This window comes from Protopterus annectens, chromosome 13.part0 (assembly GCF_019279795.1).
Source record: "Protopterus annectens isolate FY-2018-M chromosome 13.part0, PAN1.0, whole genome shotgun sequence".
NCBI lineage: Eukaryota > Metazoa > Chordata > Ceratodontiformes > Protopteridae > Protopterus > Protopterus annectens.
In genome coordinates this window covers 658,738,172-658,765,893 of record NC_056747.1, presented here as the reverse complement: position 1 = coordinate 658,765,893, position 27,722 = coordinate 658,738,172, and the positions used below count along the sequence as shown (strand labels likewise).

The following is a 27,722-nucleotide window of genomic DNA, read 5'->3' as shown; positions in this document are numbered from 1 at the left end:
TAACCTCATGATTATGTGGTGTCTTTAAGAAGGAAACCAGTAAATGAGTAGAGACACACACATTTGGCTCTAGGTATTAAGTGCATTGCATGTCTCTGGGTACCCAAAAGAAAGTAGCTAGGCTGTATTAAAAAAAAATCTTTCCTGTTGCTAATGATTATGCTAGGTCATGCTACCATGATACCCTCCCCTCCAGTGAAGGTGCCATTAGGGACAAGGTATCGAAAGAGAGAATACATGACTTAACAGGTGGTTGGTGTCATGTGTGCCAAGCTCAAAGGATGTAGCCCAAATGCTGATCTAGATAATGAGCCCTGTATGGTGAATACTAGTACTACTGTTATGTAGTTTGGTAAAATGCTGGAGATTGGCACCACTGTAAGTGATGCATTCATTCAATCTCCTGTGCTGACAGATGAGCAGATACAGATGCAGAACTCCGGAAGTACCATTTTTTAGGATGGAAGTCTTGTTAAACATCACAAGGCAGTTATCAGAAAGTGTGCGTCGGGGGGGTTAATAGTGTATTCACCAGTGTTTCCTTTATTCAATGAAAAGATGACCAGTAGTTTATTTTACATCTGTGTTCACTGATTTTGTGGATGGAACTTTTCTCATAAAGTTGAAGTTGAAAATGACATGATTTTGGTGACTTTTTCGGGGGGGGTGACCAAAATAACATTTCTCGAGTTCCTATTGAATCATGTCGTAGTTTTACTATAGGATGCATCAAATGTTTCTTATCTTAGACTTTCCTATGGACACAGAAGCAAACTTTTCATGTGTGTTGCTGATAACTCAAGTCTATAAAGAAGGTAAAGGTGTTGGAAAGATCGATCATTAATTTAATTAGTTTAGTTATACATATGTTAACTGAGTAGGTGAACTGGTCCGAAGACCCTTTTTAGACATGATCCAGGTCAAAAAGGCAAGAAGAAAACAGTATTTGACATTATGATGAGATCAAAGACCAGTAACATCAGAAGCACAATAACACAATATTTATTATACATTGTAATACACAACTGTAATTTTTGTAGCAAAAATTTATGGATTGCTGACTTTAACTAAAATAGTGTAATAGATAACAATGGACTAGGGATGCAGGAAGCAACAAGAATAGGAAATGGGTTTTGGAGCCATTAAGAAGAGATGGTTTATCATAGGACATTGATTCCTATTTCAAAAGAAGTTGTTTTCCAGTTACAATGCAGATATGTTGAAGCAGAAGAAGAGATTACTTAAGTCTGTACTTAGTGCTGCCATACCAGTGATGCTGTCAGTGATTTGTGGAAAAATATAGAGTAGGTGAGGGAAGATTTACACTTGTTAGAGTCAGACTCGTTCTTTAATTATAGGGAAAGATTTGGAAATGGATGAAAGGCTAAGCAGATGTATGAGCTGTTGTGCAAAGGAGTCCATCAAAACATTGTGGTAGTTGAAAGTATAGTTGTATTAAAAATGCTGCTGTTGCCACCCTGGGAGTAATTTAGCCATGATTGTCCAAACAGTGACATTGCTGTTGTCATGTGGGAGTAAATTAGCCATGATTGTCTGAACAGTGACACTGAGATGATTTTTTTGAAGCGCTTTGTTAGTGATTTTCTGAAATATTTAAATGGCATAATTGATCCAGGGTGGAAAGTGATGATTAAGTGAATGACAACATGCCCCCCCTCCCTTTTTGGGTTGGGAGGATAGAACATTGACTGACTGACTGACTCTGTAAAGGCTTAAGGAGCATAGCTAGCCACAGACAAGAATGCACTTAACAGTCTGCTAGTAACTGTTAGGAAATAATGTGTAGGACAGCATAGTTTTATGATGTCACCACAAGTCATGCGGAAACCTGAAAGGGGGGGGGGCTGAAGAGAAGGACCTTTGCAGGATATGACAGGCTTTATTTCACATTGTGCATCCCAAACAACTGGTATGAATGAAGGTGCATGGTGGCACTAATGTCCACTAAACAGATAACATTCAGTGGTTCAGAAGCATCTGTTCATAGGCCATTGCTTGATTTGGCAATACTAGAATGAGCAGGTCACTAAGACCAGAAAAAAACCCTATAAGATAAATAGAGGGAAAAGGGCTAATAATTATACCCAAGAAATGAGCACTATCATGTTAACATTGGATTTTTTCCTTTTACTTTAGGAAAATGGACTTGGCATTAAGAAGAGTACAACTGTTATTGGTCTGTTGGATATTTATGGCTTTGAAGTCTTCCAGCATAATAGGTAAGTGCTTTGTGGATGCCTGTTTTAATCTTTATTTTTTTCTTCTCTGTTATTAACAATGATCATTCCCCATCCATTGTCAGTGAGCAGTGGGATCTTGCAGCAGACCTTTCTTGGAATAGTTTAGCCAGCTTTAGCTACTTATTTCTATGCCTGTCCACATTTGTCCCCTCCAACACGTGCTCCAACTATTCAAACCTAGCTTACCAAGAATGTACTCTGGATACATCCCTTTTTAACAGTGCTCTTCATTTAATTTGTTTTTCTTCTCTAGGCGTGGAGGTGAGAGAGAGTTTTTTTTGGGGGGGCTGTGTTCAGAGGTGTCTTAAGAGCATGAATTTAACAATGATGACAGTATAAACTGGTAGAAACATTGGTCTAATTTTGCATTTAATTTCTGGCTCATAGTAGACTTTTTGATGCATTTTGATATGTCCTTTGTAGACTTTCTTTTCATTGTACTTTTTTTGTCCTCTGCTTTTACTATATAATGTTTTTGTTTGTAAATGGTTATGTCATTATCTAAAACCAAAATGCTTTTAATTAAAAGGTGCAAAAGCCTGGATATACTTTGGTAGTGCTGCAACCATCTTACCATTTGGTGTATTAAGTAAGGAATGGATACAAGCCTAATTTGGTGTATGCATGTATGTGTGTGTGTGTCTGTGTGCGCGTGAGAAAATGCAGCAGAATTTAGATTATTCGTGGGAACTTCTCCCGTCTGCTTCCCAAAAGAAGTGCAGTGAAGCTACTCTAGTTAACACTTTGAGTGCATGTGGTTGATGGTGGTTGTTACAAACTACCCAAGAATTGGGGGGGGTCTCTATTTTGTTTATATCTAGCTATATATAAGGTATATTTGAATCATGTTTCTATCATGCTGGGGGAAAGAGCATACTGATAGAGCCCCTCTCTGTTGGCTTTACACCTTTTCTCTTTTGTGCCAAACCTGTAGATGGATTAACAATTCTACTCCTACCCTGTAAGAGTTGTTCTCCTTAGAAGAAGAAATAAGTCATGGTGGTTCCTTCTAGGAGAGGATTTTTACTGGTATCTTGGGAGATGGAAGGACATGCAGTAGAAGGATTAGGAGAGTGCTCCAAAACGCAAACAGAAGAAAACCAAAAAGTTAAAATAAATAAATAAATACTTTGGTGGGAGTTGTCAGCACGTAGCACTAGAGCCTTTCTCCACTAAGTTTTAGGGCTTCAAGCATTTATGCAGTGCTGCCACCTGGAGGTACAGGTGGTGGGAGTTGTCAGCATCTAGGAGTAGTGTCTTTCTCCATTAGGTTTTAGGGCTTCAAGCATTTATGTAGTGATGCCACCTAGAGACAGAGTTAATGATGTCTTGGATGTTGGTTTGCCAACATGATTAATGTATATTAAACAAACTGCCACCCTAATGCACCGTTTTCTTAAGGGAACAAAATTTGGGAGTTAATATGATCAGTTCCACTGCAGTGTTGACTTCCCTGTTTGCCATGATCCTTGTAGTTTCCACCCATGCTAAGAAGTGCAGCATGATGTCCATGGGGAGCCTACTTGCACCCTGATTTGGAGGGGGCATAAAAACAGTCCTCTTTCTGGTTATGCATTTGCAGTTAGAGGGTAGAGTTGACTTGAAGATACCAGTGGAGTCCTAAGCAGGCAGTCAGTATGATGGACAAAAAAGATACCTCCTTAAACTACTTTGTTGGGCAAAATATTTATGGATTAATACTGACTGATGGTTGAAGGTGATTTGAGTTTAGGGAATGAACATTTTTCCACCTTTAACGCTTTGTCACATAACCTTTGTTTTTTATTTAGTTAGTGCTTTAACACTGTACACACCAAATCAGCTATATGCTTTGCTCGTAATAATAAAGTAATTGTATTATACTGAATGATATGAACATAGAATGCTGAAATCTCAGTTTAGCAGTAAAAAGCTTGTTGCATTTGCTTTGCGGTTGCAAACAAAAGTAGAATGAAGTACATCCACATTGGTTCTTAGGCTCACAGGTATATACTAGAGTAACAGCTACAAGGGCATTTATAAGCATAGCCGCCCAACCTGTTTGCATCCCCTTGTAATATGTGTATCTTAACTGGATGGTGATGTTAGTTATGAGGGGTATGTTAGGTTGCTAAAAGGTTATGTGGGGGGAGTGTGTTAGGAATAGTTAGTGTTGATCTCTGTCTATAAGAGTCATGGGGGCCAGGCTGGGGATGAGTTTATGATTTCCCATCTAGTGGTCAAGGTTAAGTTTAAATAGGGTAGAGATGGAATGTGCTTCACATGGGTGGTATGCCTATTCCAGAGCATGGGGTTCCTTTGAGACACATCTGTTTCACCATCATGTCCTATTTATGTTGCAAGCAAAGTTCAAATTCCTGGGTCTAGTGTTCCTGGTACTGCTTGTTTTGCAGATGTACAAAAGCTCCATCAAGACAGCATCTAAGGATCCCATATATGCCAAACACAGATTGCCTGTCAACAACCTGTAGGTGACAACAGTATAAAGACAGGGCTCTAATGTGATCTGTATAGTACCATGTGTTAATACCCTGGATTCTCTTCATAGGTTCATAGGTGTGTACTAGGCTAATGGCCCTGGAGCTTTTATAAGCCTAGCCCATAGTATTACCCTGGCATCGTGCCACCCGACCTTAGTTCCCAGTGCCTCTGTCGAGTAAAGCCACTGGGAATGATTCTTGGGGTGAATTTTCAGTTTCCCATCCAATCATCAAGATTTGTCTTGAAGAGGGCCAGTGAAGTACTCTGCTTGACATGTATGGGAATTCTATTCCATAGCATGGGCAGTCTCTAGGTTATGAACCTGTCCTTCCCGCATGTTCTGTTGATTGTGGTAATGAGGTGGAGATCTCTGGAGTGTGTGGTGCGGAGGGATTGGGATTTCTTTAGATGTGGCATTTCTCACAGAGCTGAGTCAGACATGGCTTTGTACGTCAAGCAGAGATCACCTCTAAGTAGGCTATATGAGACAGAGACTGGTTGGAGTTTTTTTAGTCTGTCGATATAGGACAAATGTTTAAAGCCTAGGATCCTCTTTGTGAGGTACTTTTGCGGCCTCTCCAGTCATTGCAGGTGTTTAGTGAGGTACATGCCAAATGGGGCATTGTACTCAATGACTGGCCTAATGAGGGAAGAGTAGAGGGAGACAATGACCTCTTTCTTCCTGGATGCAAAACCTTAGTAATGAGATGTACCACACAGAAGGACTTTCTGACCACAGTGGCAATGTGGTGGTCAAAAGAGAGGTTGCTGTCAACCTGTGTTCCCAGATCTCTTATAATGCCTTCTGTGTTTAGTGGACTACCATCGATGTGGTAATTCATGGGAACTGGGTTTTTTCCAAAGGGAATGGCGACACATTTTTTGGCATTGAGCTTAAGGCCATGGTTCTGACACCAGTCGTTGGTCTCAATGAGGCCTTTCTGTAGGATGTCAACATCACTTGGGGAGTTAGTAATAGCTCCCAACTTGCAATCGTCTGCGAACTTTGTCAGTCAGAGTCTCTTCGTGTTGGCCTGGACTTCAGAGAAGTAGATACCAAACAGGAGAGGACCCAGGACCGAACCCTGTGGAACTTCACTCGTGACTGATCGGCAATCTGACTTGGAGTCAGCTACTGCCACACTGTGGGTTCTACCTGTGAGCCAGTTTGCAACCCACCTAGTGATATTAGGGGTTGATGCCTAGCTTAGTGAGTTTTTCTATGATTCCTGAGTGGAGAATGGTGTCAAAGGCCTTGGCCAGATCGAGATAGGCTGTATGAACCACTTTGTCTTCATCCACAGCTCTGGTGACTGACTTAAAGAAGTTAACCAAGTTGAGCATTCATGATCTACCCTTCACAAAACCAAACTGTGTGGGATCCAGAGTTTGGAGATTCCCTATATCCTTATTTACTAGGTTCGTGATGATGCGTTCCATAGCTTTGCATATCAGACTCGTGAGAAATTTATTTTCTGTTCCATATGCCTAGTCAGCTAGGCGTGCTGAAGGGGGCACTGTGCTCGGTAGAGCTGATAAGGGCCAAGTAGAGTGGTACTATAACTTTCTTGGACCTGTATGCCGTACCCTTACTTAGAAGTTGGGTGACATCGAATGATCTCACTATGTTGCCTGCGTGTTGGTTAATACTACTTTTAGACCATCACTGTTCAGCTGTTACATCCTAAGTTATTTATTTTTTTATACTTTGAAGAAGCAAATTATTTTAAATGCTTAGTAACAGCTTTCTGTAGCAGCTAACAGTCACTCTGGCATCATTAACTCATCAACACCTCTGAGCTGAGTTACATAATCTAGCAGCCTACATTCATCTTTACATTCCAGGGCATTTTCTGAGAAATTAAGTTAAAGCATAAGCCAAGCAAATGTAAATGCCTTTTGAAAAGTAAGCGGTATTAAGAATATGCAAGCAACAATGTTAACAGTAAAAAATAGTGCATTCATAGTCTTTACATCAGGTACTGTAATGTGTTATAATGCACACAAACCTAGAATTATATATTTTTCTCTAAAGTTTCACAAAAGACTTTTTATGTGTTGGAAGACTGTACAGCTTAGTCATACAATGTCAGATAACTTTTGTTCAGAAACAGTTGAACGTTCCCATGACAGCACAAATTTCTTTCCAAGCAAGTACTTGTTTGTTGAAATTTTTGCAGAAATTTGAAAAAATATGCTTATTTGTATAGTTAATGTATATAACTGAATATCTTTCAAGATGTACAATTTACAGTGCCTATATAAATGATATTCTTCATCAACACAATCTGTTTTGTCTGATGACGTGTAATAGTTCATAATTTACTTGGTTTTGGACTGTTAATCTACATATATAAATATTGCATATCTTTATAACTAATGCAAACTACCAGTATCTCCAGCATAGTGCATTGTGCATAGACAGTGTATTTTTCTGTCTCCTACCACAACATTTCACACTATGCTCCTCAAAACTGTTCCTTGTCAGTTTTGAAGCTATGACTAACAAATGACAGTTAAAATCTCCACTGCAAGACATCCTAGATACTAGCCATTTTGTTACATACACCTTGCCTTTTCTTATGCTGCCTAGCAAGTCACTTAGTCAAGGACGCCACCCCCCCAAAATTTTAGGATGGTTTACAAAGCTATATGTGTCAAATGAAAATATATAAAAATGTGCTGTAGGTGTGAACAAGTCAAGCCTCATACTTTTGCTTCATTATGCAGTAACAGCATTAAGTCGTGTTTGCTTCTCTCTTGCACTGTGTTTTTGAGGACATGTAGCAGGCATCGTTCCTTCTGTGTTCATTGTCTGAGACTGGGTGTAGTTCTGCCCTGAATAATAAAACAATACACATTAGCCACCCCAGACTTTACCTGAGCTAATTTTAAAACACCATGTGTTTATGCATTTATTTTTATTGTGTCAGCTGTGCTGCATCCATCTTTGCAAACCAGCAACTGTCATTTTCATTGATTTATTCCTTACCGGGGAAAAAGACGAAAGACAGAACAACAACATTAATTTACCTAGTTTTTACTGCCTTATTTGGTTAAGAAACACATGTGATCAAGGTTGATTAAAATGGCTGTGACCATGTGCATTTTTCCCAGTCTTTAGGCATTTGAACTAATTGTTAGCTAGTGACTTTAGGTAATGTCTACAAACAGGATTTCAGGGTGACCATGTTTCAAATGATTATACAACATAAGCAGTAGCGAGCTCTCACATCCCTTTTGATATCAGGCACTTTATGACTCCCATGCATTTCCCATAACAGTTTTAAGGTTAATCTCTTCAGATAATAGGCCACGTTACAGTCTGGGCACATAAGTCTTCAGAACTGCCTTTGGGCCACTGCCTGGTAGGAAGGGTTAGTGTGCTGTATTCTTCCCAACAACCTTTGTTCTCCCTAACCAATCCTGAGTTTTGTCACAGTAAAAAGGAGAGTCATCTCTATCCCATTCTGTGAAACGCATCTCTCATGTCTTTAGCCTAGCCAATACAGCCTTCAGGTGTAAATAAAAGTCCCGCATCCCATTGTCCAACAGATACATTCCATCCACTCTTGTTACATGTTCAGCCACGTAGATTTGATATCTAGATGTACCTTATAAAAACTTCCCCTCTCTGTTAAGGCATGTTAAGTATATTATTCTGTGCTCCATTTTGTCTACCACTCAAATGAATCTAGTTCCTTTCTCTCCAAGTATTTATACCGTGTATAATACTGCACCTGCGGTGATAGCTGTTCATGGTTCTCACTTCCTGTTTGATTAACAATTTCTTGGTTGGCACATAACATACTGTTTCACCAGGTACAAATTAATGTCTTCTTGTTCCAGCATATTCTGTGATGCTGTAATTAACTCTTAAACTGTAGACATTTCATGCATGAAACCCCTAACCGTTACTTTCTGCTAAAATAGTTTTCTGGTTCTCTCACCAACTTCAGTTGTCGACAGTGCTAAAATCTTTTTACATATGAATGTACAATAATATATGTGCTCCTCTGGGATTCTCATCCATGCTCTATAAAAGAGAATACAGTTAAAGCAGACTGTACTTTCAATGCACTCTATAGGCATTAGACATTCACTGACTCAGTTGTTTAATTGCTTCCTACAGTACCCTTGCCCAATGAGCATATAAAGCTGCCCTTATCTTAAAAGAGTGTGATGTATATTTGTGTACATCATACCTCTGAAACTTCCACATTTTCGCAGAAAGCACAGATTTCTGCCTCATATTTTTGGCCTGTTCCACATAAAAATGGAGGTTTTCTGGAAAATCCTTGAGGATTAAAGTCACTAAATAATGATAGAAGTTGGAGTTTCAGACTTCAAACTCTTCAGAAAATGCATAGTAATGCAAAAGCTGTTAACATATAAACTATGCAATTTTATAAGTGCAATATTTAAAACTTTTCCCTATTTTTGAACCTTTGCCTCAATTGTTTTTGGCTTTGTCCAGATTATTATGCTAAGAAGTTGGAGGTATAATGTACTTCATTGCTTCTAAGCCACATACCTCTACCACTTTTCATAGTATGGCCCTCATTTGATACTGTGTAAGAGGGTCACCCAGTTGGTCACAAAAGAACAGCCTTTGTTCTGAACCATTCTGGGCCTGATACTAGCTTAGTATACTTGTCTTGTTCCATTGGGCATATGTTAGTGGTTTAAGCTGCACTCATTAATTCACGATCTAAACTTAGCCTTGTAGTATGTATGCAAACTCCTTCCTCTGAAACCTTGACTTCCCTGTGGTGCAGTATTATTGTTTGTGGTGTTCTCTTGCTGGGATTTAACAGCTCTAAACATCCCAGCACCCCATAAGATGCAATTAAATGCTGGCTCTGATGAGCAAGACCTCGTAGTCATTTGCACAGATAATAAGCAGTATACAGCATTCTGGGCTCAATGAAATACCTCTTGTCTGGAGTTCTTGGACTCCTTGCCTCAGCTTTTAAATGTACTCCTTACCTGAAATTACTTTTTTTTAAATTCTACTCCCTCATGCTTTAGACAGCCAGTTTGCAGCTGACAGGTGAATCCTAGCCTTCTCTCCGCTCAGTCTTAAGTCATTCATGTCAATGTTGTAAACCAGAATGTATTCAGCTGATGTGCGTCATATCACCCTCCCCCTCAAGATATTCTGGTTTGAAAAGAATACTACACTTACACTGCCCCACTTCACATGCTGAGGGAGTTAACCATACATTGTCACTCTTATATGCTCAGAGTTTCTGTAAACGAAATGGTACCTGCACTAGAACTGTTGCTGCTTCAGGTGCAAAGTCTTGAATCAGGCCCATTGCAAACAAGAAAGGAAATAAGCCACTGAGTTATGTAAGTCTTGTATGCAGTAAGCCCTAATAGTTGCATTTAATGCTATACATTAGAGTGTAGAATGGCTCATTAGTCTGCCCATACCCCCCTCTTCATCCTAGTTGATTATTTGCACAGTGTACCACCTCAGTATTGACTGACTAAGCCTAACAATGTTGTTCTTCATCTGTTCCCACTCAATTCTAAGACCTCTATGGCTGAGAAAAAAAAAAATCTGTCTCCAACAGTGGCACAATCTCTGTACCTTTGCTGGTCATGAAGAGCAGGATCATCTCCTTTCAAAACAGTCCCCATACCTATACCCAGTCCTGTACCTCTGTGAAGTTCTTCTGCTTTTGCTTGCTGTCTTCCTATCACAACATTACACCAGTGAACTCCTGAATAAAACTGAGTCATACTTCAGGTCCACTTTCAGGCTCTTTGCAATTTTAATTCTGTGATGTAGTTTTGTGCATGATGATTCTGCAATTTTATAAGGAGAAGCCATTGGAGCCCTGAACAGACCATTTAGTGTGGAGGCAAAAAAAGAAAGTGCATCACAAGCCTGATCATTCAGGGGCAAAATATTCATGGCGTAATTCTGTTAGTTGGTGGTTTCATGAGTTTAGGTGATGACCACCCTTTTAAAGCTACTGTTGTAGCATGACTTCTGTAATTTTTTTTCTTTACTTAGCACTTTATAGTCTATATACCCAGATCAGTCATATGTTTTACCTCCTAATAATAAAGTGGCTGTGTTATGTAGAGTGATATGAAAATCCACTGCTCAGGTCTTGTTAAACCAGCAGTAAATAACTTGCATCTTTGCATCCATTCATGCAGATATTTTTTATGAGAGTTGCTTGAAACACAATCTATTTTGGATGAATATAGCCATTTTTAGCTCATTGAGATGTGATGTTATTATTTTGATGTATAATCAAAGCATGTTACTTGAGCTTAAAAAAGTATTCGACTGGAAACAGACTGCCTGCCTTGCTTGGATTACTTTTGAATACTTAGTAATGCTGTAGAATTATATATTTTCTATTATTACTTTTTGACTTGACGAGTTTACGTTCGCTACTTCTACTACTATTGTCTGATCTGATTATATACAGTGATTAACTAGAAATTTATGGACTAAAAATCTTCCACACAGAGAAGTTTCTTACACTGTTTTGTTTTTAGACCCACTACACTTTAGTGGGTTGTTTTGAGACTTTGGGGATCCAACGGAGATTACTTGTTTTTTAACCTTATTAAATGCAAACGAATGTAATATGCATTTACTTGCTACATTTTGATTTATTTGTACTGATTTCGCTGACATCAGTATCATAAACATGAGCATTTAAATCCATTAAATGATATAGATGAATCCTAATCTATACAAATATGAGGCACAATTTAAATGTTATCCCCAAATTAATCTTTGAAACAAATGACTGATTTAAAAATATATGTACAGCACTATGTTCATGAAATATTAAATACGTTCCATTCAAGTTGTATTAAATGATGAATAACTATGCTACAAACTTTCTCAGCTTCTCACATCCAGTGGTCATCTTGCCATTAATAGGAATGTACTAATTCCAAAAATGTATTATGGTGTCCCACTGACTTCCACTATAGTGGCATGCACAAAATGTTAAACATCAGTAAATAAAATTCAGAGATTTTCTATATTTGCAGATCAACTACCATATTGCTGTCAGCTTCTACATTGTGTTAAATTGTTACCTGTTAATTAAAGGGCAACCCTGCCACTCTCTGTACAGACCTACAAAACTATTAACTAGCTCACCGTCCTCTATTAAGAAAAACAATCTACAAATAAAACAACAAAACTGTACACTAACAGATGTATATGAGTAGAACCTTACACTCATTAGGCCCAAATTGAAAACTGCAATAGGTAAAAGGGCATTCTCAAAGATGGCTCCAGCAATTTTAAACCATCTCCCACCAGAAGTCAGACAAGAAAGTACCACAGAAGTGAAGCATTTGAAAGGAAACTAAAAGAATACATTTTTGATAGAATCACCTAGTTCCTGCTGTAAAGAAAAGGGCTATTAGCTACCTTGATTCAACACTGGCTTTCTACACAGTCATGTCTCTTCAGTGATAAATGTGTTGTTTTTCAAGTATTTTAGACAAAGGTGATAAAACAGCAATGGGGATAGAAAGATAAATCTGAGGAGTTAACTCCTTTATGTATTGGGATACTGAAGGATTTTTTCCAGATATTTGGGACATATGATTTTGTGATTGACCTATTAATAAGAATACTGACTGGGTAGTCTATGGCCTCAGCAACAAGTTTGAGGTATTCGTCAGGAACAGTTTCTGCTGAATTTGAACTTCATTTGAGTTTAAGCAAATGTTTTTTTTTTATAAGGTTGGTAGAGAGCAGTTGAAGTATAAAGGTATGAGAAGTAGCAATAGGGCATTGAGTAACATCAGCTCTAGGGCACATGGGAAAGGAGGAGGTGTCAACACTCAGTAAGTAAGGATGTGTTCTTAGCAGAGGATTGATTTAGTGAAGGTAAGGGGTATGTATTGTTTGGTACTAGGTTAGCAATACTGTCAATAAAGTGCAAGTGAAAGAGGATGGCAATTTTAGGAGGATATTTTTCTGAGTGAGGGCTGGTGTTCTGTTTTGTGCCTGGTTTAAAAAGTGAATTGATTGATGTCCACAATTTTTTGCGGGTTGTGAAAGTTGTTTGATTGCAGGTAAATATAGAATAGCTTTGTATTGCTATTAGTAAGTTTTTTTACTTTATTTTGGAGTTGTCTGAAATTCTGTGAATTGCTTTGGGTTTTATTTTCTTAGCCACTCATTCCATGTTTTATTTCTAAGGGACATTAGTCATTTGGTAGAACTTAATAGCCATGGGTCATGATCGATTTTAATTCTTTTAGTCCAAGTAGGAGCTAAGCTGTTAAGTATGCTTAAGAATGTAGTGTTAAAGTGATGTACAGCTTCATGAAGTGGAAGAGTTTTTAGGGTAGACCAGTTAGTAGATTTTAAGATATGGGTAACAGAAATACACCCCTGGGATCACTTCATTGGCTCTGCTTGACAGAGGATCAGTTAATTAATCAATGGGGCAGTGAAAGCCGACACACTCTGGCTAGGCTTATAAATGCCCTCGGGCAGATAGCCTAGTACCTACCTATGAACCTATGATGCATCTGCTGTGCCCTCCTGAACAAAAGAATAATGAAGTACAGCCACAATGATATAATAAACACTGCTTTCAGCCCTTCACTTTCCAGCTGTCAAATCCTAAATTGTTTTTTTTATAAATTAAGGAGGCTAACTATTTTAAATGTTTTGTAACAGCTTTCTGTTAAGACTGACTTTGTATAACTGACAGTCACTCAATGACATTATTAGGCTGTCTGTTTTTGCTACACGATGCAGTGGCTGCCTGTAGTTATGTTTGCTTCTTTTTTGTCCTGCATGGTGCTAAGTATGTTCAGCTGCCATCATTCCTTCTGTGTTCATTGTCTGATGTACTGATTTTTCACTCCCACGTAGCTTTGAACAATTCTGCATTAACTATTGCAATGAGAAACTGCAGCAGCTCTTCATTGAACTGACTCTGAAGTCTGAGCAGGAAGAATACGAGTCAGAGGGAATTGCGGTAAGTGCACTTTGAGGGTCTCCTGATGTAGAGGGTGCTGGCTGACTGAAACCACATTTCAAATGATGTAGCTTGGGGAGGAAGATGTAGTAGCCTAAGACTTGAAAAAGTGAGGCGTAGAATTTGTGTGCTTCATTAATGAAGATATTAATGACAAGTGTAAATTGTCAGATCCAGAGATATCTAAGCAAAAAGGCACGAGAGAGAGACTGAATTGACTTAAGTCTCTGTGCTGGTAGTCTGTGCCCAGGCTTACTGAGCTCTTTGGTAGGCGTAAGAGTTATTTAACCAATAATGATAGGTTTTTAGGACAGTGCTATCTGTCTGAGATAGAGACCTGACTGCCCCAGCTTACCTAGTTTTGATCAACAGCCTGGGCAGTCGGGTTGGGTGTGAGCCACTGTAGTTGGTTTGCCGTCTGTTGGAATGAAAGGTGGCTTGCATACTGTGTTGTTACCTTGTGGATGCCAAGCAATACAGCAACAGAAGGACAGCTGTGATGAGAGTTTCAACCCTTCACATGGAGAGAATGCCCTGCAGCTGATGATCAGTGTATGAGGAGAGAGAAACACACACACACACACACACACACACACACACACACACACACACACACACACACACACATACTCATACTCTTAGGCCCTAGCTTGGAGATCCTTCTTAGGTGATGTGGTCTTTAGTGACCACAGGAGGGAGTTAAGGTATAAAAGTACCTAAACATCAAGGATTTTGGCTTTTCTACAGTTGATTCGTAAGCCCACTATGGCCAAGTGGTCATCAGTGTGGGTAACAAAAGGGCCACTTGTCACCACTAAAGGAGAGATGAGTGGTGAGGGAAGGGTTAGCAAAGATTTGCATTTTCTTTTTTCAGTTTTTGTGTGCCTTGTGCTTATTAGATATTAAGATATATTTGGAGAAAAACTGTTGGGATTGTCAGCAGATAAGAAGGGAAGACTTGGTGATGACTAAATATTTCCATTGCTTCCTGTTCATGATGTAAAAGCACTAAGCAGCCAGTAGTATGGAGAATGCTTTGGAAAATGTGTGTACATTCTTCCTAATCTGTGATGAGGGAAAATGTGCTGTATATTACTAATGTGCAAAGTGGGACAATATCTGGAATAAGTGCACATCCTTACACAATTCAAATGTTTGCAGTACTACAGAATTTCTTAGCCTTTGGAGTACTGTTGGTTGCACAAATGGTGTACCAACACAGTAGCCACACAGTAGTACTGAAGTTAACATTTTTATTAAACATGATATTTTTGAAAAGTGACATTGGGGCATAATCAGTAAGTGAAAAGCAAACAGAAGCACCCTTTTTTCCTGTCAGTTTAAAAGTTGTTTAAAGTAACTGCAAAACCATTTTTTTCCCTGTCAGTTTAAAAGTTGTTTAAAGTAATGCAAAACCATTTTTTTCCTGTGGAGAAATTGTGTTTATTTTTAAAGTGCTTTTTAGTATGTGTGTGTTTTGTGGGGAAGAAAGTAAAGTTTAAAGACATTTATTTTTACCAGCATTTGCTGCTCATTTTCCCTGGAAAAGAGGAACTATTTTCAGCTTGACTATGGAACAAAGTTGGTCCCAAGCTCAGACCTTCCACCAGTCAAAAAAAGAAAAATTTAAGTAAACAGCTTTTGGCACCACAGCAGGCTACCAGTTTGCCTCATCCACAAGTGGTTGACTCTTCTGTGGCCATTTGTTGTACCTCATTTGTATTTTACCCTGAATCCCTCTGGTGTAGCACCTACAGCCAGTAAGGACCAGGGGTTAGGCACGTCTTCTTCAGCTGTTTGGGTCCCCTTGATGGGCAAGGGAGAGCCACTCTCATTGGCTGTGGGAGAGGTAACATGGTAGACTTCCCTGTTTTGTCAGAATGTCCCAATCCCTCCAAGCTACATGCTCTAGGGACCTAAACCTTGTCACCACAATAAACAGGACATGCTGGAGGGATAGATTCCTGTCCCAGAGACTTCCCATACTCTAGAACAGGCTACCCATGTATGTCAAGCGAAGTTCTTCATTAGCACTCTTCAAGAAAAATCTTGATGAGTGGGTGGGAAATAGGAAATACACCCCAGGGATCACTTCTGTGTCTCTGCTTGACAGTGGCACAGGAAAATAACTTTCTTGGGTGGCGTAAGCCAGGGAACCTTGCTGGCTAGGCTTACGTAGGCCCATGGGCCGATAGCCTAGCACCTACCTATGAATCTATGTTGTGCCCATCCCTAGAGAAGCTGCTGCTGCCACTAACACTGTTGGTCCCATTTTCCTGTCAGGAAGGAGCAGAAAACTCTTTAAACAGGAGTAGTTTACTGAGGCTGGCTGAGGGTTTAATTCAGGCTATTGATTCTTGTAAGGTAGTTTCTGATAAAAGAAAGGGGAATACTTTTTTCCTGAACGGATTCAAGATTCAGAATCTGGAAAGAAGGATGAAAGGACAGATACAGGGTTTTCTCCTCAGATTTCTGATTTAGACTCTGAGGAGATCTTGGGTTTTGATGCTCATTGTGGGGTTTCTCTTTCTCCGAGACTATTTCTAGAATGTGTCAGTGTTTTCACTGGGAGAACACTGAGATTTCTCAGTCCTTCACAAATTACTATGAGCTGTTATAGAAGGAATATCCAGAACCTACAGCCATTCCTCCAGTTTTGTCTGCCTTGGAGGACATGTGCATTACTGCCTGTAATTTTCCTGATAGTCAGCCAGCTGCTCCTAAAAAGGCAGATATATGAAGTTTCTCAGTCTTTTTTAAGTTTTTATACATTCTGCCCCAACCTGATCCAGTAGCTATAGCTTTAGTAATCCTTCTGCTTGTAAAACACTGTTAATTCCAACTCTGTTATTTTGATAAGGATTGGAAGATTATTGATAAGTATGGCAAAAGTGTATGCTTCTGCAACTTTTGATTTTCAGAATTTTGAAATGTCAGGCTCATATATTAAGGTTTGTGCTGACTAATTGTGTAAGTATAAGAAATATTTGTCTGCAAAATCTTATGAGGAAAAAGTCTGCTATAAATAATTTAATTTTCTTTTCAAGTCACTACTCATTGTATACAGTGTGTGCATGACTCTGGATACTTCTTAAAGGGCTATGGCCACTGATACTGTTTTGAGGAGGTTTGCAATCCTGTATTCTCAGAACTTCCTAGATGAAATTAAAAAAAAGATATTTTAAAGTCTCCTTTGGACAGAGGTTTAGTTTTTGGCCCTTCTGCTTCAGAGGTGATCAACACGTGTGATGAAAGAGGTAAGCTGATACAGGGAATCTCTAAAATTGCTCAGCCCACATTTTCAAAGGGATTCCATAACTTCTCATCCAGTTTTGGTAAGAAACAAAATGAGCAGTCTCAAGAAAATGCAGGTAAACAGTTAAGAAGAAATGGCAAGGAGATTCCTAGAAACATTCTGGAAACTCCCAAAACCAAGGACAGTCCAATACGTCAGAATTAATATTTGTGACCCTCCTCCACCCTGACACTCATTTTTGTCTTCTGGAAATACTGAATCTCCACTTTTTTCTTTGGCAGCAGATAGGTTCAGACGTATGGGTTCTGAAGATCCATCATCAAAGTTTTAGATGGCAATGGGAGGAAATTCCCCCTTTCCAGGGGGGTAATTCCTCATCCTCCAGACCAGACTACACCTGTTCTTCATCACATGCTGTCCCAGAAAGTGATAGAACCAGTTCCCCCTTCCGAGGTGGGAAACTGATTTTATTTAAGGGTGCTTTTAGTGGCAAAGAAGTAAAACACTTGGAGACCAGTTCTGGATGTTTCTTTTCTAAACCTGTTTGTGATAGTGCCCAAATTCAAAATGATGTCACTTCACAACCTGCTACCTCTTCCTCCTCATTCAAGTTTCTTGGTAACACTAGATTTAAAAGATGCTTATCAAAACCCTATTCATTCAGATTTCAGGCATTTCTTGAGGCTTTGGGAATATGGATCACATTATCAGTTCTGTGCCTTATCCTTTGGACATTCCACTGCACCAAGAGTGTTCACAAAGTGTCTACTTCCAGTTGTAGCTCATTGCAGGCTACAGGGTATCCACATTTTCCATATTTAGGTGATTTGCTTATATTTGCAGTAGCATTTTTTCAGTCAGGAATCTCTCTGTCTCTCTGTCTTGGGTGAGAGATCTCTTACAGAAGCTGGGATTCCAAGACAACATTCAAAAGTCTTTCTTGATGACTTCTGAAAGGATTGTGTTTCTGGGATGTCAACTAGACACCACAGCTCAAAGAGCTTTTCTTTCAGAGAAAAAATAGATTTATACGTAGGTCTATTTCAAGGGTTTTCCACTCTGACATGGTCCCTGTGAGGGAATGCCTCAGGAATGTGGGTTTCATGGCTTCTGTGGTTCTTGTGATAGCCCTGGCAAGACTCCACATAAGAAGGATACAGTGGTGTCTGAAGTTTCTCTGGTCCCAGCACCCTTTTATTTTTCAAATCCCAGTGCTGTGGTTTGTCAAAAGAGAAATCACTTGGTGGAGACAACAGATATCCTTAAAATCCAGGTCTCTTTTTTTTCTCCTTCCCTGTTCCAAAGCAGTCAGTCAACACAGACACCTCAAACTCTGCTTGGAGAGCGGTTTCAGGAAGGATAAAATGCAAGGTACATGGGACACCACGGACAGATGCAAGCACATAAATATAAAATAGATGCTTGCCTTGATGAAGGACTGAACTCTGAATCATCTTTGGTCCCCACCTGTTCAGGTTGTTACAGACAGTACCACAGTCATGTGGTACATCAAGCAAGGGGCAGCAGGTCATACCCCCTTTGCAGACTAGCCATGTTAGCTTAGGGTATAGCTTTGCAACACAGTCTGACTCTGTAGGCATCCTGCATTCTGTTGGAGCAAAACTGTGCGGCAGACAAACTCAGCAAGACAAGGGCAGGCCCTCACAAATGGAAACTAGATCAGTGGTCTTCAAAGATTTGATCCATCAGTTTGGAGTTCCTCAAGAAGATCTCCTTGCCTCCTCTCTGAAAAATCATCTGGCAAGATTCTAATGCAGGACCCCATACAAGAAGGTCTGGAAGACAGATGCCTTTTCTTTTCCTTGGACAGAAATAGTCTTAGGTTTTTCCTCCCTTTCCACTAATATACATGGAACTTCTGAAGATTCAGAAGGACTCCTCCAAGATCATAGTGCTGTCTTTTGATCCAGGCAACCGTGGATCTGATGATGTTCTTCATATTTCACTGTTGCAGTCGTCACCTGTGGGTTATCCCTGCTGTGGTAGCCCTCAGCCGGCCTGAATACCAGAGTCAGTGTTTTTCTGCGTCGGCTGCTGTCACCTGTAGTCTGACGTCAGGTCATCAGTGCGATAAAGCAAGGCAGCCAACGCCATTACATCAGTCTTTCTTGCTGTGGAGCCCATAGCAGAAGCAGTTCGCAAATGTGCTGGTTGGTCGCTACCAGAGTTTGAATTACAGCTGAAAACATAAAAAGCCAAGTACCTCATTGGAGATCCTTTTTTCGTGCACTAACCGATGTCTGAAAAAGTTAACAATTGACTTGCCTGTGGAAAGCAGATCCCACACTGAGACTTCCATTCATACTGCGTCACTTCTTTAGGCCCAGACCACGACATCCACCGTTGCTGGTTCTGTGCCCTCTTTAATGCGACAACCATTTGCCGTAGGCCTCTTATCGTAGACAGGTATTATCGTCTTCCATCTTCGCATTCCGAAATGGCATTTATCAGCCAACAATCCGTGGACATTCCAAAAAAAACATAGATAATTTGAGACAGACCACACAAGGCTAAGCCTTCCGACGATTCTACCATTAAGCAGGTCGTCAGTTCACCGGAATTCAGTGAGGCTCTTTCGCAGCCCCTGATGCCTGATTCGATATCTACGCAGGCCTCTACTGAGACCCTTTCGGAGTCCAGTATGCTGCAGAAATCCTCTTCGTCTTTCAAGCCTTTGGCTGTCTCTGCCTCGGTTGGGTCTGGAGCCGAGACGCAGGCACCAGCTTCCGAGGAGGCCTCTCACTACCGAATCTAGATAAAAACTGACGTCTTCGCATCCGACTACTGTTTCTATCAGACCGATGGATACTCTTAGGTCTAAAAGCCAGGCCACTCCTAGAAAATCTGCCTCTAGCCACCATCTTGCCCTTGCTCCACCAACCCAAGCACAAATGCTTAAAATGGCGGAGGATCTCATCTCCCTTATCAGGGGTAGTCAGGTCACAACTTCTAAAAGTAAAAGACACCCTTCTCCTGAAATTATGACAGAACAGGATTCTGAGGAATCTGATTATTCAGATTTTGAAGAGCAACAACTACCTCTGACTTGCTTATGAGGATTCAGATGCAGAGGAATCCATTCATTCTGTCTCCCCACCAGAAGACCTTTCCTTTGGGGAAACCCTTTACACCCTCAGGGGACATTTCCAATGGGAATCTCAGGATCCTCCCAGTCTAAGAAAACACCTGAGAGTTTCTGGACCTGCCCCAGCACAGACCCCTGGCCATCTCCCCTATTTTAGAAGTGGTGGATGATGTTTTCCATGAATCCAACTTAGCCCCTGATGCCCTCCCACCTGCCCCAAGTAAACCTGACAGGTATTACAGAGTACCGGATTCTCACAAATACCTGTACAGAAATCCTGCTGCAGACCCAGAGATCATTACACAGAGACCTAAAGGAGCTAAGACTAGTTCTGCCAAGAATCCTATTCCTTCTGACAAGGATTCCAGAGCTCTGGACAGATGGGGTAAAAAAGTATACACTTCTGCAGCCTTAGCTATCAGAGCACTCAACTGTCAGTTCCATATGTTAAAACATCAACAACATACTCTGGAACTATTAAAACAAAATATTTCTACCTTTTCTGATTGTGCCAATTCGAAAGAGTTAGCAGATTTACTGCACTCTACTTGTCAAGTGGTCAAACACTCATTACATTGCAGATATGATGCCCTAGAAGTCTCAAGCAGGGCAGCAGTGTCAAGATCTGTCATTAGGAGACCTGCGTGGTTGAAGGAACAACCTCTCTCTGATCATGTTATGTCTAAATTAATTGATGCACCCCTGGATAAGGACCGCTTGTTTGGTATAAAAGTAGAAGAGGTGCTTAAAAAGATGGAGGACAAAGCAAAATCTATGCAAATAGTAAAAGATTTCTTTCAGGTTCAACCTCCCAGGTTCAGCAGGAACTTTCCCTCTAAGCACTGGTCCTTCCCTACACCTAGCAGACAGGGCAAAGGTAAACCCTGAAGGGACAGACCACCTTGTCCCCTATCCCAGGGGCAGCACAGAACCAAACAGTGGACCACTTCTGCCCCAAAGGCAGGGAGTTCTAAGCCCCCTTTCTATGGACGAAACTCTCATTGACTACCTCTCCCCCCTCTGCCCTCCTTTCACTCACCTAAAGCTAGGAGGAAGGCTGTCCCTCTGCAAAGAAAATTGGCTTTCTGTAACAAATGACCAATGGGTCTTAAAGATAATTTTTCAGAGATATAAATTCTCTTTCAACAAACTACCAATTCCAAGAGGGTACCCAGACTTACCTCCAAATCAGTGGGCAGAGGCACTGAAACAGGTCCAAACTCTCATATCCTAGGGGGCAGTAGAACCTCTCCCCTCAGATCAAACAGGCAAAGGCTTTTATTCCAGACTAAAAGAGGGCACTTGGTGCCCCATCCTGGATCTATCCATTCTGAACACCTCCCTGGTGGTCCCCAAATTCAGCTGCTGCCTATGCTGACAAAAAAATGCCTATCTAGTGACCCTAGACCTAAAAGATGCCAACTTCAACATCCCCATAAGGGAATCCTGCAGGAAATTCCTGCACTTCAGAGCAGGCTCACAACACTTTCAGTTCTCTGTGCTACCCTTTGGCTCTATGTCAAAACCCTCCTAACTTCCCTAAGGTTCACCATCAACGAGAAGAAATCAAAACAAACACTCTCCAGGAAGATGATTTTCTTGGGAGCACTGCTGGACACAGCATCCCAAATGGCCTTCCTATCCCCAGAAAAGCAGAGCTTCCTGCCTCTCTACTTTACCCAGCTGGCTTCCAGAATTCACCTCACTGCCAGGAAGTTCTGCAAGCCTTGGGGTACATGGCATCTTGCATCCTTCTAATTCTTCTGGCCAGGCTTCACGTGAGGAAACTTCAGTGGTATCTAAAGAACCTTTGGTGTCAGCACTCTCAGCATCTAGACTTTTCTCCCTCTAATCCCCTGTATAAGGGCAGAGTTCCTCTGGTGGGCAGGGGCCTGTGCCAAGAACAAGGGTCTTCCCTTCATCCTCTGCCCTACTGGGCAGACCATCACCACCGATGCCTTAGACATTGTTTGGGGCACTCAGCTAGCAGGCAGGTGCACCCATTGTCTTTGGGATGCCCAGCACCTTCCCCTGCACATCAGTCAGAAGGAAATGATGGCAGTACAAAAGCCTCTGACATCCTTCAAACCCCATCTCAGGCCAGGGGTTCTCCTTATCAAAAACAGACAACACCACTGTAATGTGGTATATCAACAAACAGGGAGGGGCCCAATCTTACACTGTGCAGGCTAGCCATGAACCTCTGGCTGACAGCCTCCTCCATGGGATTACACCTAAATGCCCAATACCTACCAGGGATCAACAACACCCTGGCAGACCACCTAAGCAGAAACTTACTGGACCCCCACGAATGGCAGCTCCACAGAAAAATCTTGTTGCAAGTCATTCGGGAGTGGGGAACTCCAGAGGTAGATCTCTTTGCTTTATACCTCAACCACCAGCTGAAAAAATTCTGTACCAGAGAGCATCACACCTAGCGTGGAAGGTGGATGCCTTCACCTTCCCCTGGAACTCCATCTTTGTGTACGCCTGACATTACAGCCTCCTAGGCAGCTTCCCCTGATCTCAGACCTCTTGACCCAGGTGGGGGGGTGGATGCTGCACCCAGACTTGCAGACTCTCAAACTGTCAGCATGGCTAATACTTAAAAAAAAACAAACAAGGGGCTACTGTTAAGCAAACAGGTCCTAGACGTTATCATGGAGGCTAACAGGCCCAGCACCAGAAAATCTTATGCAGGAAAATGGAAAAGATTCTGCTCCTGGAGCCAGTCCAGAGGGAGTAGTACCTCACAACCTTTCATCCCTCTTATCCTGGACTACCTAGTCGAGTTACTCAATAGTGGCCTCTCCTTCTCTTCTATTAAAATCCATGCCTCATCCATCTCAGCTCATTTCAATACAGACCAGCCCCTCTTCTCACATCCTTTGATTAAGCAATTCCTCAGAGGGGCTTCTAATTTCAGACCTCCCAGAAGGCCACCCACGCCAACATGGGACCTGAATTATGTTTTAGAAAAACTAACCTTACCACCATTTGAACCTGCTGCTTCAGCAGAATTGAGATATCTCTCTGGGAAAACTGTTTTCCTACTAGCTATCACCTCAGCCAGAAGGGTTTCAGAGCTTCAGACACTCATGGCCATTGAGCCCTTCATCATTTTCCATGCAGACAGGGTCTCCCTGAGGACTAACCCCTCCTTTATACCCAAGGTGGTGTCTGATGACACTCAACCAGGCCTTGCATCTACCAACCTTCTTTCCTAATGCGCAGAACAAGGGGAAAAGAATTCTGCACTCCCTATATGTGCACATACAGCACAGATACTACCTGGACTGTACTAAACCCTTCAGAAAAACAGACCAGATTTTTGTCAGCTTTGCCCCAGGGTCAGAGGGGAAGCCCATTTCCAAGCAAACCATGTCCAAATGGATATCACACTGTATCCATTTTTGCTACAGACTAGATGTGAAACCCCCCATAAGTCTGTTCGTACCCATTCCACTAGGGCAGCCTCCACTTCCACAGCATTCCTCAGAGGAGTTCCCACCAGGGACATCTTGGAAGCTGCCACCTGGACCTCTGTCCATACCTTTACAAAGCATTACCACCTACCTCTTTTCTCTAAGGCTAGGGCAGGGTTTACCTCTGCAGTCCTGCAGGGCATGCTGACCCATGCCTAGGTCTCTAACTAATCCTTCCACCCCTCTTCTCAGCTTTGGGAATCCTCCCACAGGTGACTGCAACAGTGAAACACGAAGAATATAGTACAGTTGTGTACAGTTACCATAAATGTAGATGTTCGAGTGTATTCACTGTTGCAGTCCTGTTTCCCCTCCCTCCTTCCCCCTTATATCCTCTTTCCTTAGGGGGGACATAAGCTTCTCATAGTGGCTTTTAGTCAACAGGACCACTTTACCATATTTCCTTGGGCTTCTGATGGGTTAGAGCAAGAAAAACTGATGTAATGGTGTCAGCTGCCTTGCTTTATAGCACTGATGACCTGATGTCAGACTACAGGCGACAGCAGCCGACGCAGAAAAACATTGACTCTGGTATTCGGGCCGGCTGAGAGCTACCACAGCAGGGATAACCAACAGGTGATGACTGCAACAGTTATTACACTTGAACATCTACATTTGTGGTAAGTGTACACAACTGTACTTTGTCTATTTTTATCTGAGTCAACGTGAGATGTCCGAGCTAGTCAGATCTGACCTCAGCACCTTGTACCAGAATATTGGATCAGAGAACTGTGAGTCCTCCCATACCCACAATTCCCCTCTGCTGTCTGAATTACCTCGGATCTCATTTGCCACCTGTCATACCAGACATGTTTGCTCCACCTTTTTTTCAGAATAAGTGAATATTATTGCTTTTTTTTTTTTTCTGCTTTTAGTGTAGTGGTTAGGTTGCAATAGTTAGTATTAGGATTTTAGGTAAGTTTGCTAGTGTTATTCTAAGTATTTACGATATTTTCTGCTGTTTAAAAAGTCCACTGGTTTCGAAGAGTGTTTGGCCTGCAGACACAAGATTCCACTCCCTTTTTTATATTGCCTAGGTCCTTTCCACTTGCAGGGGTAGCTGCAGTATTTGTGCTGCCTTCAGCGCAAGAGATCTCCAGGGAAGAAAAGAAAAACTTATTCTCAAGGGACTTCTTCCCCCTCAGACAGGGTTCAGGATGTTCACAGATTTATAGGCACTCTCCACCTCTCCTTCTGCTGACAAAAAAGAAAAAGAGAGAGAATGTTCTAAGTAAAAAAAGAGAGACAGACAGACAAGTTGAGCGAAAAACTTAGAGAAGTAGTCTGAAAAAAAGCAAGACAAAAAGGTAGACAAAGCAAAGAAAATGTTTTTTGATCCCAGTGCTGTTCCAGGTCTGGCACCTATGTTATTGAGGCAGTAGTATCCAACTGCAACTAGTATACAAAATCTTCCTTTTCTCTAGGAGTTTATCAGCCCCAAGCTTCATTTTCCAGTACTTCAAATGCTACCATCTAGAACTCTGCCAGTAGTTTCATCTTCAAGGTCTGGTCAGTCTACCAGAAGCCTAACCGAAATGGATGCTGACCGTATGATGAAGCTTCAGAGGAGACATATTCAGCTGGGAGTCCTCCCAGCCCCATCCCCAAGTAGAGGACTGGGATCAGGCCCATCAACACTGTCCACACTTGTTTGACACGGTCTCCCGGCCTGGAGCTGACACATGCGTGTCCAAACACTTCTGCTGCCCCAGTGTTGGACTCAATAACCTTGGAGACTTTGACTTTGATTCCTCCCTCACTTTCTTGACACTGCTGCATGTGGATCAGGTAGAGTCCTGGAGCCTGAGCATCAGAGTCAGAACCCTGACGCTGGAGTTGACACCAAAGTTTTTTGAGCAGTCCGCTTTTGGTGCAGAGAAGACTACTAGCTCTTCTGTTATGGGCGATTCTTCCTTGGCTCCTTTAGCTGGGTCAGCTTTCGAGGCTGTGGAGAGGGCTTTGGCTGGACCAAGAAGACTGGTGCATGCATAAAGTTCAGATCCATCCTGACTCTTGCCAGAGCCTGTACCTTCTTCCTGTCATTCGGGTCGACAGGGACAGGCAGATTCTATCAGCTTTGAGACCACTCAATGTTTTAGCTCCCTGTCAGACTCCAAGGTGTCTCCTTCAGAGACCCAGAGACACATTTCCCAGAAAAGGACTTGCAAGCAGAAGCATATAGTCAACTTTCCTGAGTCTTATCACTGTGGACACCAACTTAGAAGATGGAGATGGTTCCCCAAGACCCCTTCCCCAGAAGACGTTGATTTGGAGACATTCTGGAATTGATGAAAAAGAGGAGGGGGATGGTCCACAGAAGCTCCTTCTGATGAGTCAGTGTTCTTGAAGCTTTTGGGTCTAGCCCTTTGACATCTTGGGCGGTCCCACCTCCTGATGCCTTACTAGATCTCACCAATTAGAAAGCCTGGAAGGAACCTTATATGGCAGAACCTATCCCAAAAAAATCTGCCAAGATTATTTTAGTTGTCCCTAAAGATAGGAAATATTGGTCCAAGAGTCCCTCTGTAGATGCTACGGTGGTAGTAGCAGGCTTGAAAAGGGAACTGTTGAAAGAAAATTCCTCTGTCCATCCCCCATACAGACGAGTCAAGAGCACTGGACAGACTGGTAAAACAGTTATATGCTTCAGCGAGTTTTGCACTCTGACTGCTGCACTGTCTGGCACACCTGACATGTTTCCAAAGAGACTTGATCAAGGAGCTTTTCAAGTCTCTTTCAGGTAGCTTACCTACAGATGAACAAAAGACTCTGGACTCCCAAATGTGTGCCCTACATTCCTCCTGTAATGTGGCCATGAGACTTTTATCTAATGCAGCTGTTGGTACACCACGGGCAGTCAGTACAGGTATTACCATGCAGCTCCATGTCTAGATGCAGCTATGCAGTTTCATGGAGAGCTTTAAGACATCCTTCATAAATGCTTCCTGTGATTGTTCCAGCTTGTTTGGGCCAAACATTAAAAAAATGCTTATCAGGAGTGAACAGGATGGTAAGACCTTGTCTGCCATAGGAATCCATTTTTTCTCCTCAAAGATCCTTTTCCAGAAATCAGAGAGGTGGTAGGAAAATGTGGCTCAAAAAATCCCAAGAATTTTGCCAGGACACTTCTGGGGCTAGACTTCCCTGAGGCAGAGGATGAGGCAACCTAACTGCATATCACCCACAAGGCCTAGGTGGACCACAAAATCAAGGTTTCAGTAGGCCTTTCACTGAGAAACCTTAGCGTCCCTCAACGTTTGCCCAATTGCTGCAGTCTGGAGGCAGTGTGAGGACACCTTTTCTTCCACCCTTTAGTCTGGCAAGCCATATCTTCCAGTTCATGGGTGTTAAGGATTATCACCAGAGGTTATATAATACCATTTTGGATGCCTTAAGAACAAAAACTAAAGATTCTCGATACTTCACGGAGTCAGTTGGAATCTGCAACGACAGAGGTTTCAGAGTTGCTAACAATGTGTCATCCAACCAGTACCCCCAGGCTAACTAGGAACCAGAGTCTATTCCAGGTTCTTTTTGGTTCTAGAAAAGATGGGACCTCAGACTAATATTGGACTTCAGCAATCTAAATCAATATGTCAAGTAGACAAAATTCCAGATGGTCACAGTGCAGTCCATTATGCCTCTATTGAGGAAGTATGATTGGATGTGCTTTACTGATCTGGATACCTATTTATATCAGTATCCAGAGAAAATCCTGGAGGTTTCTCCATTTACAGCTGAGGGCCAATTGCTGTCAGTTCAGAGTACTACCATTTGGTCTTGCAGCCTTCTGAGGGTTCACCAAGATGATGGCAGTTGCAACAGCTCATCTCCGGCTGCAAGGGATCCAGGTCTTCCCATATTTAGATGATTGGCTTCTAACTGCTACCTCCAAGAGTCTACTGTTAGAGCACCAGTCAATGCTCCTGTCTCTGGCAGTTCACTTAGGAATATCAATCAATTACAACAAATGCAACCTACCTCTTTCTCAGTGCTTAGAGTTTATAGGTTACCAAATAGACACTGTCCAACAAATTTCTAAATTCCTGCTTGCAAGAGTTAGTTAAGGTCGGTGGCCCTTCCAAGTGTTGCAGCACCCTCAACCACAAGCAAGACTCATTCTGTGACTCTTAGGACTGATGG

At 41.6% G+C, this 27,722-nt stretch overlaps 1 protein-coding gene across 3 annotated transcripts in view; it reads left to right on the top strand.

Moving 5' to 3' along the window:
- The window catches only part of MYO1C (myosin IC), a 1,794,562-nt gene that overhangs the window by 1,374,111 nt on the left and 392,729 nt on the right, over window positions 1–27,722 (top strand). For all 3 annotated transcript variants that reach the window (XM_044054342.1, XM_044054344.1, XM_044054343.1), the window contains exons 11-12: window positions 2,158–2,240; window positions 13,627–13,732. In XM_044054342.1, coding sequence (XP_043910277.1) covers window positions 2,158–2,240; window positions 13,627–13,732 — 189 coding nt within the window. The remainder of the gene's footprint in view (window positions 1–2,157; window positions 2,241–13,626; window positions 13,733–27,722) is intronic.